Genomic DNA, 16,883 nt, shown 5'->3' on the forward strand with positions numbered 1-16,883 from the left:
CGTGATCTGCTTCAAGACGCTCCCAGGAAGCTTTTTTTTCATTTAAACTGCCATGCTGGAATTTCACTCGCTTTCTATAACTCTTCCATAGACGTGTCTCAGGGGGTCCATTTTTAGATTTTGTCGATGCTGATGTTTATAAGCTAAAATACGATGCTCCCAGTCACCATGGTTACGCTTGATGTATACGATATATACTCCACATTTTTAAGGTATTTAAGTGCAATCTTCGTTACGTATTTATCAAATTTGATGATTTTATTTGACACTTGAATTACAGCTGAATTATGTAATGATTAATATAAAAAAAAAAAATATGCAGGGCGTTCACGCGATACAGCTAAAATATCGACGATCTTTAATACAATGGGTGAAATGTGAACTACACAGGAAGATTGGGTAGATATTGTCAGAAGCCCCGCTTACACAATATATATATGAGGGCGTTGGCTTTGTGGCTCTGTCATGTATTCGTGTGGTGATACTACATATACATTGTGCTGTCATTCATTTGCAATATGAACCCAATAGACATTGACGGCTACATATACTCAAAGCATTCGTCAAGCCCCGGAGATTTGGCTGAGTGACTGATTTATCGTCTCTGTCACATATCTAACAATGCTCTTCTGTCTCAACGAGCAGACGAGTGAGAATTTTTTTTTCTAACGGAAAGCTATCAGCTGTGACATAACACTAGAGCAAACGTACTAGCTGAAGTTAGCTGGTTTTCCGAACAGTTGTAAACAGCGCTGTCCAGCGAAGCCAGTGACCATAGGAATTCCCCGTTTATTACGACAATACGACCTCTCGCATGGTGGTAGACATCTTAATACGCATGCGCGTTGGCCATGTATCAAATGGCAGCGGTTTGAATCGGAGGGGTACCGAAAGAATGAATTCCCACGGATGATACGACACCTTGAAGGGATTCAACAAGGAGTATGTAGTGATTCGACAATTCGGGAGGATATTACGAGTGCAAAATGTGAAAGTTCGTCCAGTTTGGTTGTGATATATGCGAGCATGGGTGTGTGTATTCGGGCACCTGTCGTCAACTGAGGATTGCACGCATGGATGTGTAAGAGAAATGTCAGCTACTTGGATTTATTGTCGTCTTCAATTCTCTGTGGATTTGTTATGATGTGTTGTGTAGTAGTATGTCCGTGTTAGCACCATCATGATTCGGAGCAAACCGATGCCACCCCCTCCCCAGCCGCCCCCCAAACCGAATAAAGACGCCCGTCACTGGTGTCAGTTGATCCAGGAAACGATAGTATCCTCAGCCCATGGAGAAGAAGGTCTTGATGTCATTACCGTCAAGGGAGGGGCCGATTCGGGATTGTTTTGTTATATTGGGGACGTCAACCACGACAGAGTCAACTACCATGGAGGGAAACTCTTCGCTGATGATATCATGTTAGAAATCCAGGGCCAGAAGGTCTCTGGATATACCCTACGTGATGCAAGTATATGGTTAAAACAAGTCAGCCAAAACGGAGCACCGGTCATGATCAAGACGGTTCGCACAGGTATGTTGTGTCTTGGTCACTGCAGGTCCCTTTGACCTACTTTCCCGGTCGTATTGTTTTATTGGGGTTGTGCTGCCACCATAGCTTGGTTGCTCCTCACTTCTTGGTGAAATGTAAACATTGCATGAATGACATGCATCTGAGACTTTGGGCAGCCAGGAGAAAGGCACATTTCAGTGTTGATTGCTTGCCCAGTGGTGGGCTAGTCTGTTATCTGCCAGCAAAACCCAATTTGTGGACAGAGCTTTCCCTATCAAGTGAATGTTTAAATTATCCATAGCAATTGTTTAAAACTACACACAAGTATTTGCAGTAAAGTTGTAGATAAGATCATCACATCTGAAACTTGTTTATGTGATTAAACAGTAATGTTCAGTTCTATACATAACAATATAAGTAATGAATATACATTGTGATCAGATCAATACATTCAGAATTATAACAGGATGAGAAATAATTTCAGTTTCTTCATTAAATATTTTTATACCCATATTGGATAAAGGTGCCAAATGAAAATTGTTATGTGCTGATCCACAAATAATAAGACTCTGTAATCATTCATGCTTATATTGTTTAAATCTCATAACAACCAGAAACGTTTAGCTGGTGTTCATAGTTGTACAGTGTAGCATTATGTCTAGTTTAGCAAGTGTCCTACAACTCTTTGAACAGAGCAGTGTGTACAATGCTGCTTGATGTTGACACACGTGGAACAATGTACTCTTTAACCCAAGCATAGTAAACATGTAATTCACTCCAAGTGATGAAGAAATATATCAAAACATACTCTAATCATTTGTTATTTTGTAAGAACCACCACCTTCAAGACAAATATTTGTGAGATTTGATTATATAATAATATCTATATATCCTAAAGATATTTACAATGCAGAAGAGATCTCTTATTTCTTTGCTAGCAAATAGTTAATATAGATCTTTTCTTTAATGTTCCATGTTTCAAACAATAGGGTCAGATTCCTGAAGCATCTGGTCATCAAGGCAGCATTTGAAGAGTGTGACATGTCACTCTGTCATGTATTCATAGTTTTGCAAACTGGAAAACATCATAAAGAACACACTGCTTTCTTTCATTGCTAGAAAAATCACTCCTAGCCTTTTGCAGACATGTTTGTACAAGTGAATCAACATAAACATTTAGCTAGAATTGAGTTAGAAGTGTTGAGATGTGGAATATTTTATGTATGTTTATCAGCTTGGACAATTAGGACTGAAACTTATGCCATGTTGTCAGTCTAAGTTTGACATGTCTGTAATTGAGTGTGAGTGTGTATGGTTTTACGCTGCTTTTAGCAATATTCCAGCATATCACGGCGTGGGACACCAGAAATGGGCTTCACACATTGTACCCATGTCGGGAATCGAACCCAGGTCTTCGGCGTGACGAGCGAATGCCTCTAACCACTAGGCTACCCGACCGCCCCTGTCTGTAATTGACATAAACAAGAAGATGTAGAATATGTTGGTGTGAATATGTAAGCTGTTACTTATTATATTACTTCTGTTTTGAATGGTACGGTGAAGTTTCTGTAGACCAATCACATAATGACATGCGGACAATTACCGGTAGGTCTGAAACTTATGCCATGTTTAAGACAGAAAAGTGTCAGTTGAAGTTTGACATAAATAGAAGATGTAGAATATGTAGGTGTGAATATATAAGCTGTGACTTATTATATTACTTCTGTTTTGAAAAGTATGGTTAAGGTTCTATTGACAAATTGCATTATGACATGTTCATGATGTTTTATTCGGTTTACATAGGACATTCCTCTGTGTCATAACCAAAAATCTGAGAACATAATTAGTTCAGAAACCACAATTGTTAGATTGCCTTTAATATTTCAAATTGCCCATGAAGAATAAATTCTCCACACAATTTTTTGAATAAGTGGCTGTGGTATATTGATGGTTGTGTTAGTGTATCAGGCTATTCGTTGTGGGTCAGTTATGACCCCGTACAATAACTAGTTAATCCCTTTCCTGACTGAGTCATGTGCTGTAAGTTGGTAGTGCTCGTTGACAGACACTATGGCAGGACTGGTTGTGTAAACAGGCTGTTATATAATGTGATGAGATGGTGATGACAGCTTCTCATAGTTGGGAGGGTGGAGTTGCCATGACACAGTTTTACCAGGACTATTCTAGGCATGTGTCAGCATGGTCAGTGTGACTTAAGTAAACCTTGGTACTCAGGGGGTGGGGGTGGGTGTCCTGACACAGTTTTGCCAGAACTAGTCTAGGCTCATCGGTCCTTCCATGTGTCTCTATTGGCCAATGGCCATACCTGTAAACCGGTATCAGTCCTTCCATGTGTCTCTATTGGCCAATGGCCACACCTGTAAACCTACATCGGTCCTTCCATGTGTCTCTATTGGCCAATGGCCACACTTGTAAACCGGTATCAGTCCTTCCATGTGTCTCTATTGGCCAATGGCCACACCTGTAAACCTACATCGGTCCTTCCATGTGTCTCTATTGGCCAATAGCCACACCTGTAAACCTACATCGGTCCTTCCATGTGTCTCTATTGGCCAATGGCCATACCTGTAAACCGGTATCAGTCCTTCCATGTGTCTCTATTGGCCAATGGCCACACCTGTAAACCTACATCGGTCCTTCCATGTGTCTCTATTGGCCAATGGCCACACCTGTAAACCGGTATCAGTCCTTCCATGTGTCTCTATTGGCCAATAGCCATACCTGTAAACCTATGTCAGTCCTTCCATGTGTCTCTATTGGCCAATGGCCACACCTGTAAACCTACATCGGTCCTTCCATGTGTCTCTATTGGGCAATGGCCACACCTGTAAACCTACATCGGTCCTTCCATGTGTCTCTATTGGGCAATGGCCACACCTGTAAACCTACATCGGTCCTTCCATGTGTCTCTATTGGGCAATGGCCACACCTGTAAACCTACATCGGTCCTTCCATATGTCTCTATTGGGCAATGGCCACACCTGTAAACCTACATCGGTCCTTCCATGTGTCTCTATTGGCCAATAGCCACACCTGTAAACCTACATCGGTCCTTCCATGTGTCTCTATTGGGCAATGGCCACACCTGTAAACCTACATCGGTCCTTCCATGTGTCTCTATTGGCCAATAGCCACACCTGTAAACCTACATCGGTCCTTCCATGTGTCTCTATTGGCCAGTAGCCACACCTGTAAACCTACATCGGTCCTTCCATGTGTCTCTATTGGCCAGTAGCCACCCCTGTAAACCTACATCGGTCCTTCCATGTGTCTCTGTTGGCCAATAGCCACACCTGTAAACCTACATCGGTCCTTCCATGTGTCTCTATTGGCCAATAGCCACACCTGTAAACCTACATCGGTCCTTCCATGTGTCTAGATTGGCCAATAGCCACACCTGTAAACCTACATCGGTCCTTCCATGTGTCTCTATTGGCCAATAGCCACACCTGTAAACCTACATCGGTCCTTCCATGTGTCTCTATTGGCCAATAGCCACACCTGTAAACCTACATCGGTCCTTCCATGTGTCTCTATTGGCCAATAGCCACACCTGTAAACCTACATCGGTCCTTCCATGTGTCTCTATTGGCCAATAGCCACACCTGTAAACCTACATCGGTCCTTCCATGTGTCTCTATTGGCCAATAGCCACACCTGTAAACCTACATCGGTCCTTCCATGTGTCTCTATTGGCCAATAGCCACACCTGTAAACCTACATCGGTCCTTCCATGTGTCTCTATTGGCCAATAGCCACACCTGTAAACCTACATCGGTCCTTCCATGTGTCTCTATTGGCCAATAGCCACACCTGTAAACCGGTATCAGTCCTTCCATGTGTCTCTATTGGCCAATAGCCACACCTGTCAACCTATATCAGTCCTTCCATGTGTCTCTATTGGCCAATAGCCACACCCGTAAACCTATGTCAGTCCTTCTGGGGTAGAATAGTTCTTCAGCAAACCCATCCTTGCCCTAAAAGGCAACTAACAGGATAGGGTGGTCAGGCTTGCTGACTTGGTTGAAGCATGTCATCGATCCTAATTGCGTGGATCAATGCTCATAATATCAATCACTGGATCGTCTGGTCCAGACTCGATTTTTTACAGACTGCCGTCATATAGCTGGAATATTGCTGACTGTGGCGTAAACAACAAACCAGCCAACAACCAACCCTATTTGTCAATGGCCATACCTGTAAACTGGTTTCAGTCCCAACATGAAAGAGGTGACTAACGGGATTAGGTGGTCAGCCTCGCTGACTTGGTCGATCCCAACTGCGGGGATTGATGCTCATGATGCAAATCACTGGATTGTCTGGTCCATACTCATTACGGACGTCAGATAGCTGGAAAATTGTGTGTGGCGTAAACAACAAACAAATCAAAATTCAATAAAACAATAAAAACAAAACAAAAAACAAACACTATTGGCCAATGGCCATCCCTGTATACCTATATATATATCAGTCCTTCCATGTGTTTTTTTTCACTTATCATTGCTTATGACTATAGGGTAGTATGCACACACAGAATCCTGCCTGTTCACTCCCCCACCCCCCCCTTGGTTTTGTGTCGTGTACAACACAGACATATTGTTCTACACTGTTGCATCAGTATGACATCACTTCTTGTATTGGTGATACCCTTCAGTCCTGTTCAGTATGGTCTAGACTGGGTCGGGGCACAGGTGGCCCAGTCATCCAAGGCGCCGCGATTCGCTGTGCGGAGCACGCCAGAAACCTATGATTGTGGGTTCAAATCCTGGTTCCCCCGATTATGTTTCTAGGTTTGTCAGCACCATACCTGTGCTCGTGGGTTTCACCGAAGTGGTAAACGTCTGAGACCTGCATCACTTCGGGCTTTCCTCCCACATTAAGCTGACACGCTGCAATATAACTGGAATATTGTTAAAAACGGCATTAGCCCCAACTCACTCACTCACCCTAGACTGGGTCTGTCTGGGATAATGGCTACTATATTGCAACTGTCCAAAAAGTTCATCTTATCATTTGATCATAAGCACTACCACATTTTGGAAAAAAACATCCTATTCTTGTAATAACAGTACAGACAGCTCCCACGGGCATACTTTTCGCTGACACTAAATTTTGTTCATGCTGTCAACAAATTCTCGCGACAAATCATAATGTATTTGATTTGAATTTTACATGTTATTTTACAATCACCACGGGAATGAATAGAAGCAGTTTATGGGTTGTGTAATTATCTTGCTTCGAGACTGTTATGTATGATTGTAACCTCAGGACTTTAGACTTACTTCAGGACATACAAACCTGCTTGAATGTTAAGTGATTTTGAATTAATAAAAGCGGCATAAATCCAACTCTGTGACTGTTGGATAATGAGGTTCAGGGTTGTAGTATATGTGATGTACATCTTAATGGGTAATACTAAACTTTCAACCGACAATGAGTCCATTCAAAACTATACATGCTATAACCACTTCAAAATGGTCAGGGAAACTGGTTTCCGGGGCCCATTCTTCAAGACGAATCGTCCTGGGTAATTTGGACATTGGCCGATCACAACGGCTGCACAGTATGACATCAGGGCCCACTTGCACAAAGCGATCTTAGCGCTAAGATGATCTTAACTCCCATACTTTAACATAGGCTTACAATAGTCTTAGCGCTAAGATCGTTTTGTGCAGGTGGGCCCAGGAGAAGAATATGCACATTTTTGGATGCGTTTTGGATGTGGTTGTGGAGAAACTCTTCAGAAAAAAGAAAAAGAAGTAAATATGTGTATAGAATATGGATTTTCATGTGGTTATCGTAATAATGACACTGGAACAAGTTGTATTGCAAGACTAAAACATACATTCATTCCACGCACATTAGCACACCTGACAAAAAAATAATAAAAATTAATAGTTTGTTTTACCTGCCTCAGGAGGTCTATAACATGAGACACACTGCTTCAGTTGAGTGATTGAGTATCTGTCCCTATGCATCATGTATACCACTCTGGAAAAGTTTAAGAACACCAGATTCTTTCATATTAGTATCGGTAATCTATCATGACGTGGCAGGTAAGCTATGGTAACATGAAGGACTTCTTGTGAGTAGTATATAATGCATTGGGAAGCATGTACCAAGCAAGTGACCACTCACTTACAGGACCCGAAAAGATCTGGGGTAGAATAGGTCTACCGGTATGCTTGTCTTTAGAGGCAACTAACGGGATTGGGTGGTCAGGCTTGCTGACATGGTTGATGCATGTCATCGTATCCCAATTTCATGGATTGATGCTCATGATATCAATCACTGGATTGTCAGGTCCAGACTTGATTATTTACACAGACCGCTGCCATATAGCTGGAATATTGCTGTGTGTGCCATTAAGCAACAAACAAACAAAAACAGTCACGGGACACACCAATTTACTGTCATGCCTTCACATGATAGCGGAGAAAGGATACATAAAGGTCATGATAGGTAACACGATACATAGATCGCGATGCGCATATTTATGTCAAATCACGTGGGAACCTCTTGACAATATATTTTAGAGCAGGTTCAAAGGGAAAACCTAACTTAGGCGACATGTTGGTTGCAGCTACCTCTTAGAAGCTAATTACAACACATTTCGCTATATCTGAATAGCAAAAAAGCCAGGGGTCATTAACTGATTAAATGAGTAGTAAGTAATTTATATCAGCAAGAGTATCATCTTGTATTGATAAAGAAAAAACGTATCGTGTATCGTATTGTCACATGAAAACCCATGGTGCACCGATGTATCACTTCATCCCTACCACATGATGTAATCATTACGTAACTAGGAATTACAATCCATCTTCCAAGTAACAGTATTGATGCCCAAGTGTCATAAAGTCAATGGTATCTCTTCCTGATAAAGCCTCCCTGCTAGAATTGATCAACAGAGTGATCAGTGCAGGTAGTCAAATACCAGAGCTGTTAGCAGGAGAGGTGCCGGTGGACGCGCCTGGTTACATAATATCACAGGAGGGCACCTGTTTGTAATACAGGGGCATTCGCCGCTGTGTTTCCTCATACTGGTGCATAACAGGTGTGTACATAGTTTGAAAGGTTAGACACACAACTTTGGTAAGGCAAATGGGGCAACATAGGGAAGGTTCTCTACTTGAGTCAAACAACGGTCGTCCTGATTTGCCTACGTTACAACATAAACATGACGGACGGTCCTTGTTAATTTGACTTTGTTCAGGTATGTGCACATCAAGGGGAAACTTGACATAGGACTGGATATTCAGAATCCTGTGATATACACTATTTTTTCTTGTGTTTGCAGAATTTTTAGAGTAAAATGCAAAATTAAAGGAATGAAAATAATTGAGTTCGGCTACAAAGAAACATTTATGCCAATAAGATTTCAAAATATGTTGTGTCTGTTGATTCTTAAGGGTTTTGTTTATTTTCCTGTATAAAGGTTTTGAATAATTGTAAATGCATTGTTAAAACTTGTGGGGTCTTACATGCAAAAACTCCAGTCAAACAGTATGTTGTTCTGTTTGTTGACTTTAGTTAAGATGTCAGTAGGCTTGGCTATGAATTAGGTGAAACAAACAATATTTTTTCTAATCTTATCTTGGTTTTGCTGGAATATATCACCCCCACCCACCCCCCCCCCCCCCCACCCCCCACCCCCCCCCCCCCCCCCCCCCCCACCCCCCCACCTCCCTGCCTCCCTTCAAATTCCACTCCACAGGGATATGTCCAAACTGCCTTCAGACTGACACTCACTTGAAGGCCCTGTAATTGGTACCAAGACTTCTCGTGTGCTTTGTTAACTCGGCTGTGTTAATAGTCACAGGATTGTGTTTCATTTCTTTGCCTCCAGTATTTACGGAGTCATTTCCTTATTACTGTTCTTGGCCTTTTTTGTAGGTGAATCAGCTGGGGTAGACATTATAGATTTGTTATTTAACTATTTGTAATACATTGTTCCCATCTCAACAAGGAAAGGAAAGGAAAAGAGTTGTTGTTTGCCTGCAGTCTAATGTTTGTTTGTTTGTTTGTTTGTTTGTTGTTTAACAGCACATTCAGCAATATTCTTATATGACGGCGGTCTATTCATAATTGAGTCTCGACCAGACAAACCAGTCATTGAACATCATGAGCATCGATCCACGCAGTTGGAATATAACATGCATCAACCAAGTCAGCGAGGCTGACCACCCGATCCCGTTAGTCGCCTCTTACGACGAGCATAGTCACCTTTTACAGCAAGCATGGGTTGCTGAAGACCTATTCTACCCCATATCTTCACGGGTCAACTTATGTTTGAGCAGAGACCATGATCAGAATCAAGATTTCAGAGCTTGTGATTTATCTTAGTCATGAAAGTTGTAGGAGTTCCTTGTTGTGATGGTGAATGTGATGATGACTCAGGGGTTTACCGTAACCTGCACAGAGCAAATATCAGTCAAAATTCCCAAATTGGAATCAACGATCCACATTCCCACTACATGTTGATATAGACGTGTCTAGTGTTATGGTTTGTAGAGGTGACTTGGCCTGTCTCACAGTCCTTGAACCATATTGTTTTCCCTTCCGCAGAGCCCTTACTGTAATGATGGTCCTAAGTAAAGCAAGTCTAGATTTTCACAGTTCATCTCTCTGGGCTCCTTTTCAATTTAAATGCTTGTTAGTATCAAATTGATATATTTTCAGAGACTAAGCCTCAGTCTAAGGTAACTAGTATATGACGGACAGCAGGAGCAGTCAAGACAAAGAGAGTAATGCTTGGTTTTTTACTGAATGCATTGTTAAAATACAAAAGAATTGAGTAAAATAAGAGTTTATCTATATGTAATAATGTTAATGTTCTCTAACGGCACAAGATGTGTGATTATGATAAGATACTCAGTAAGCAGCATATGGCTCATTCTCTGAAGTTTGACATGTCAGATTAGGAGTTTAAAAAAATAGCCTACTAAAATATGTTTGGTTCTGTTACCACTGTAACGATGACAACAAGTGTGTATGTGACTGATGCTGAGTCAATACTCTCACAATAGTCTAAATGATTCTAAACCAGCTCCAACGTTTCATTTGTAGCTGATTAATATTGCCAATATTGGCTTTGTGAAAATAATACAACTAGTGCATTGAACGCCATTTCTGTGTGTCATTCAGTCACACAGACTTACTGTTATTCTGTACAAAGTATTGTAAGACCAACACAACTGGTTCCACATGTTCCACAAGCACATGGGAAAGTTGGTGTGAAGCGTTTCACGTTATCATATTCATCCGATATTCAAAGGATAGACTCCCTGCACTCTATTATTACACGGGTTGAATATTAATCAGTTCACACATACTGCTGACTTTCTCGTCTCATTCTTGCTTATTTGTTTGAAATAGTCTCCGGCTATTTACCCAAGCTAAGTTTAAACTATTTGTTAATAAGCATTCCCGCAATGCCAACAGCTGTCACATTGTTTGTTTACCTGTACATGGACGTAGGTGAGCTGAGGTGAAAATGAAATATAAACATTCTATGCTGCTCAGTGTGGTTGGGAGGGATCGAGTCTATATGTTCAACATGTCTACCATGTTGACAGGAGGTTATTTGTGTCTAAGAACCTTTCTAGGTCATTCACTTGCCGGTCGAGTAGTCATGCTCGGTGACCCATGACGGGGTTCCACTGGGCGATAATCATGATAATGGGTCCAGGGCTAATGCAAACATGGAGATCACCATATTGTCAAAAGGAAACTCATTGTTCTGGATGGGCCGTTTTATTGCAGTGAAGGTGGCAAGGCTCATTTCAAGCACTAAAGTCTTGTAGTTGCGTGTCAATATGAGTGTGTCTCGCTCTTGTATCTTGTGACTTTCCATTGCCAGTCGTACATTTAGTGTTGAGGGCTTTGTTGGCTGAATGTTTATGGGGTTTAGTGCATGGGTTTTTGAACGGAGTATCAGTGTGGTTTGGGTGTGAGTCATGTTTAACTGTTACAGGCTTCAAGTCGTTGGAATCGTGTTGCATACATATGTTATCAAATTTATGTTTATCTCTGTGTGTACATTTTGTGGCGGCATTGAGTTTGTGTGGCCAAGTATGGTTGAAGTCCCATGGCTGTATTGATGTCATGGTCTTGTTTACTTCAAAAAGTTTCTTCAAAGCGGCGTTAAATGTAACTCATTCATTCACCCACTCAGTTAAAACGGTTTATGTAAAGGACATTTCCAAATTTGATGCATCAGTCGTCCAAATGAAGTCTGATGCAATTCCATATCTTTTTACTTGAACCATATGCTCCCATTTTCTGGTGAATAATTGACTTGCCTTTGCATGTGTTTGTGATGGGTGCCACATGTGGGTCAGAATACGCTCACCTTTTTTGCAAATGTCTGGTGTCATCACTATTTGATAGTGATTCATAAACACATGCTCATGGTACACTCGGAATCGTACAATGGGCTCTTAGATTTCTCATTATAATGGAAAGGTTTTTTTGTTGCTTTTATTATCTTCAAGTGGTATTTAAGAGCTGTGTTATAGGAGTGAAGAGATCTTTCAATGGGACATTTCAGTACAGGTGCTAGTACCTTTATCAAGCAAGTGATAACACTTACTTCAAGTACCGGGAAGAATTGGTCTTCAGCCCCCCATGCTTGCCATAAGAGGCGACTATGCTTGTCTCTAGTGTAGATTTTGTTTGTGTAGATTCCCAGCCTATCAGATTGATAATAACTGAAGAAGGTTTCGGAAGACAAGCATATGTAGTATATGCTGGGGTTAGGAATCTGGCTTTGCTCTTCCAAAATTGTGTTTATAAAAGAAAGGTTGTGGTTATTATTACTCATTCTACCATGAATTTGGAAGTTACTCAGTTCTGATTGGTAAATAAAAGGTATCAAATCACAGTATGTGACGCTAGATTTAACATTTGAAACCTCACTCTGCAAGTTTGGTTCCAAATTCATTTTGGCGAGGTTAAATCTACAGTTGACCTAGCTCTACATTGAAAACACAGTATATTTATAACCCTAAATCAAGACTTGTATGCGCTTCGTGAAATATTTTTGTACAAAATATGCAGCTGATGTCACCCCACAGTTTTATACATAACCCAACAGACATTTTTTTCTAGAACTGCAACATTTTCTTTGAGGTTATTTCAAGAATACATATAACATATTGATATTGCGAAGTTCACAGCAAATAGATATAAAGATATTGTTACCTTTGCACAAAACTGTCTGTCTGGAATTGTGCACTGACCAAACTAGTGTATTTTTATGTATCGGCTACTACCGCCAGACATGCTCCACCAGAGATGACGCCACCACCCTGCCATGCTTGTCATGAGAGGCAACTAATGGGACCGGAGGGCCAGACTCCCTGACTTGGTTGATGCATGTCATCGTATCCCAATTGCATAGATCGATGCTCATGATGTCAATCACTGGATTGTCAGGTCCAGACTCAATTATTTACAGACCGCTGTCATTTTGCTGGAATATTGCTGAGTGCGGCGTTAAACAACAAACAAACAAACAAAACTTGTCCTCAGGAAATGTAGTAGTCTCAGGTGAGCAGACTCTCATTAAATTCACAGGCAAAGTATGTTGACACAATCAGCCAGATCACACACTCTAACTTCCTGATCCCAATTGTCAGATGGCGATATGAAAATAATGTAATGTTGTTCTGATGACACTATTTCAAATGCAGTGACAGGGACAGGAAGTAAGGGGCATGGTGTATGATGGAAAGAGTTGCATACCTTAGCCTTGTTAGGATCTGCTGGAAGTATAACCCTTGGCACCACACCCATGGTTTCAACAAAGCGTATGAGGAGTCCCTCAGTCATGACATGATGCAGAAATAGGGTTTCATGTGGTGTTCTTGATTATTGCACTGACATAGCGGTGTGCGTGCGTGCGTGCGTGCGTGCGTGCGTGCAGGCGTGCGTGCAGTCCTTGTGTTATCCCCTTACAGAACACCATTGAACATTGTTGTCATCACACCGCCGGGGACTCGAACCAAGAATCTTCTACTCTATTGGCAGACACCCTATCCACTACACCACAGAGGCGGCTCCTCTCACACTTAGAAAGGCTGGTGATATGACTGAAATATGTTTCAAAGCAGCGTTGCTTGTGTCATGCCGAGAGGAGCATAATGTGTGTGAGCAGTAGACTTGATCTTTTCTGGTAGTGTTTCAAACTTTGACCCCTTGAACACAATGTATGCGTTCCATTGAGCACACACATCTTAGTGAACTGTGATGAATGACATGTTTTATCTTCAGGAATTTGTTAATTTAGAAGCTTGCAGTCACATGATTGAGTACTGATGACAGTGTTTATAAGCACTGATATTATCCCTGGCTAAAGCAAGCTGTAGATAAGAGCAGTTCTGATCAAACCCACATGAGCAATTCTTAGGAAGAAAAGTTGCCTCTCTTGAGCATTGTACAGTCAGTAGCCTTTCTCAGTCTCTAAAACATGTTGTTGTCACTTCAGCAAGTTCAGCCCAGCCCTTACTTTAATGCTATCATCCTAAGTGAAGCAAGTCTAGATTTTCGATAGGTTCAGGTTCTGAATCTCCCGTTTCACTGGGGCCCTTTTGATTTAGAAATGACAGCATTTTGTTATGATCGATCACATCTACATATATTCTCAGCATTTGCCATAAACCCAAATAGCAAAAATGTGTGGTCCTTAGCAAATGTTGAGTAGTATATAATAACACTGTGCATAATATCACCCATCTGTTATAGTTGGGAGCGGTGGGGTAGTCTAGTGGTTAAAGCCTTGTGTGAAGCCCATTTTCCGGTGTTCCCCGCCGTGATATTGCTGGAATATTGCTGCAAGCAGCATAAAGTCATACTCACTCACTGTTACAGTCAGGGCAATGGTGAGGTGAGGTGAAATTGGGTTTAACGTCGCGTCCAAGATTATTGCACTTATATAGCGACATGCATGCGCTTGTGTGTGGCTGCTTGTACTAGTCCGGACTGATGCCGATTTATAGTGCTAGCTCACTGAGATACCATGCCGCAGTTTAACATGAATTCCCCACTCAGACACAGTATACTGACTCCGAGCCGACCAGTCCTTGTTTTAGACCCTTAATGCCAAGCGCCAGACAGGGTAACAACAAGTACCATCTTTTAACGTCTTTGGTATGATGCGGCTGGGGATCGAACCCCGGACCTTCCGCTCTCCAGGCGGATGCTCTACCACAAGACCACGGAGGCGGTCTGTCGGGGCAATGGACAAGTCTTGTGGTTGAAATGGTGGCTCAGTTCTAAGAAGGTCTGGGTTTTATTCCCCATCTGTGTACAGTGTCTGAAACCCATTGTTGCTGATCCCTGCTAAGATGTGGCTGAAATGTCTTTACCGACAGCATAAGATCATACTCTCCTTACATAAGTTGACCCCTACGGTCACATGAGGTGTTTTCAGCCTGGTGGGCAAAGAGATTCTGAATTTGTTTTCAGCCAGGACATTGTTCACAACATGTAGAGCTGGAATGGCAGGAATAACTGCAGTCAGTCCTGATATAAGAGAGTGCATTCCCGATGCAGGGACACATACATCTCCTACACTGTACAAAAGTCTTTTATTGTTTCCAAATCAATTTGAACACATCAGTCAGAATATAGGGAGCCCCTACTCTTTTGTAACATTTTGTCCATTGCATTGGAAACATTGATTTTAGAACCAATCAAACTAGGTCCCAGTATGGCTCAAACAGGGTGGTCATGACTAGTCTGTCTCACAGTCCCTGAACCATATTATTGTCCCTCCCACCTAGCTCCTACTGTAATGCTGCAGCCCTAAATATGGCAGGTCTATATTTTCCATCAGTTCCCAATCTCCCATCTCGCTGGGGCTCCTTTTCAATTTAGTGTAGTTGTTTGGTTTCTATCAAAATTATATATTTTCAGAGACGTAGCATTTGTCTAGGACATGACTACACTGTTTCTGGTTCTTATCATGGTATTATCTTCAGCCCGGTTTGGAAACATTATTATAGGAAATATTGCAAGCTTATATTGGTGCGACTCTGATTTCAAAGTGGAAGTCTCCTTACTATGTTAAGTGGGGCGGTCGGGTAGCCTAGTGGTTAAAGCGTTCGCTCGTCATGCCGAAGACCCGGGTCTGATTCCCGACATGGGTACAATGTGTGAAGCCATTTCATGTGTCCCCCGCCGTGATACTGGAATATTGCTAAAAGCGGCGTAAAACCATACTCACTCACTCACTCACTCTAGAAGTTATGAAGTAAGAAAGACAACGTACAACTGTATGCATAACTACTTCCGGTTTATGTCACTCCAGCTTGTAAGAATCTACATTGAAACGTCGCCATATGCAATAAACCAGAATTTGTCATCCCTAAAGTTGTCTCACTGTGATACCCTATTTGAAGAGCTTGGAGTAATTGGACCTCTGTTGTTGTCATGCTTACCACACAAAGTTTTGTCATCTAGGTTTAATTTTATAACATCAGTCGCTCGTCTTCCTGCTGTGGCTTTGCTGGGATATTGCTAAAAGTGGCACAAGACCACACTCACTCAATTTATAAGTGATGAATTTAATAAACGACAACACAAGTTTCTAGTACTAAAGAAATGAATCGTGTCAACGTGACTTGAAATATAAAGAACAGAATCTTGTGTTATGTAAGATGGCCAGATAACAGTAAGGCATTAGCAGGATAGGTCAGAAGAACTGTAAACATGGTGAAGATGATTCATGCGACTGTGATGTAAGTATGTGTACCTCGGAGCTATTGATGTTTTTGGAGGACTGCAAAACGGTTAAAATCACCTTACATTCATCCCCCATTTGACACACTCCAATGCAGATATCTGTAATATGTCAGTCCATAGGCTTCATGTCTTATTCATCAACAAGACTTATCCTTGGCATTTATTCTGGACTCTCCAGTTCTTCTGGGAGCTGCAGTAGAAGGTGCTTTGTCTCATGGCTTGAGCAGAATGAGTGCCTTGCCTTCACGTTTGTTTTGTTAAGTAGCTTTGTCTTGCAGTTTGGTCTACAGGAGAAGAGTGCCCTGTCTTAACTTTGACCCTAGGGATTGGTCCTAGCATGGGAACAGGAGTGTCCTATAAGTGCAAGTGTGTCCCATCTTCATGGGGAGGGGCGGTTGGGAAGCCTACTGGTTAAAGCGTTCGCTCCTCACGCCGAAGACCCGGTTCGATTCCTGACATGGGTACAATGTGTGAAGCCTATTTCTGGTGTCCCCCGCCGTGATATTGCTGGAATATTACTAAAAGCGGCGTAAAACCAAACTCACTCACTCACTCACTCACTCTTCATGGGGACCCCAGTGATTGGGTTCTAGTTTGAGTACA

The 16,883-nt window shown here is 41.8% G+C and overlaps 1 protein-coding gene across 13 annotated transcripts in view; it reads left to right on the forward strand.

The window, feature by feature from the left end:
* The first annotated feature begins 693 nt into the window (after positions 1 to 693).
* The window catches only part of LOC124133076 (membrane-associated guanylate kinase, WW and PDZ domain-containing protein 1-like), a 159,740-nt gene continuing 143,550 nt past the window's right edge, over positions 694 to 16,883 (forward strand). For 5 of the 13 annotated variants that reach the window (XM_046497311.2, XM_046497314.2, XM_046497307.2 and 2 more), the window contains exon 1: positions 697 to 1,532. In XM_046497311.2, the coding sequence (XP_046353267.1) occupies positions 1,181 to 1,532 (352 nt within the window). In that variant the 5' untranslated portion in view covers positions 697 to 1,180. Of the gene's footprint in view, positions 1,533 to 16,883 lie in introns of all 13 variants that reach the window. The other 8 variants (XM_046497313.2, XM_046497312.2, XM_048401788.1 and 5 more) reach the window with 4 other exon arrangements.

The sequence above is a fragment of the Haliotis rufescens genome, unplaced genomic scaffold, assembly GCF_023055435.1.
Source record: "Haliotis rufescens isolate VD_foot unplaced genomic scaffold, xgHalRufe1.0.p SCAF_23, whole genome shotgun sequence".
In the NCBI taxonomy this organism is placed as follows: Eukaryota; Metazoa; Mollusca; class Gastropoda; order Lepetellida; family Haliotidae; genus Haliotis; species Haliotis rufescens.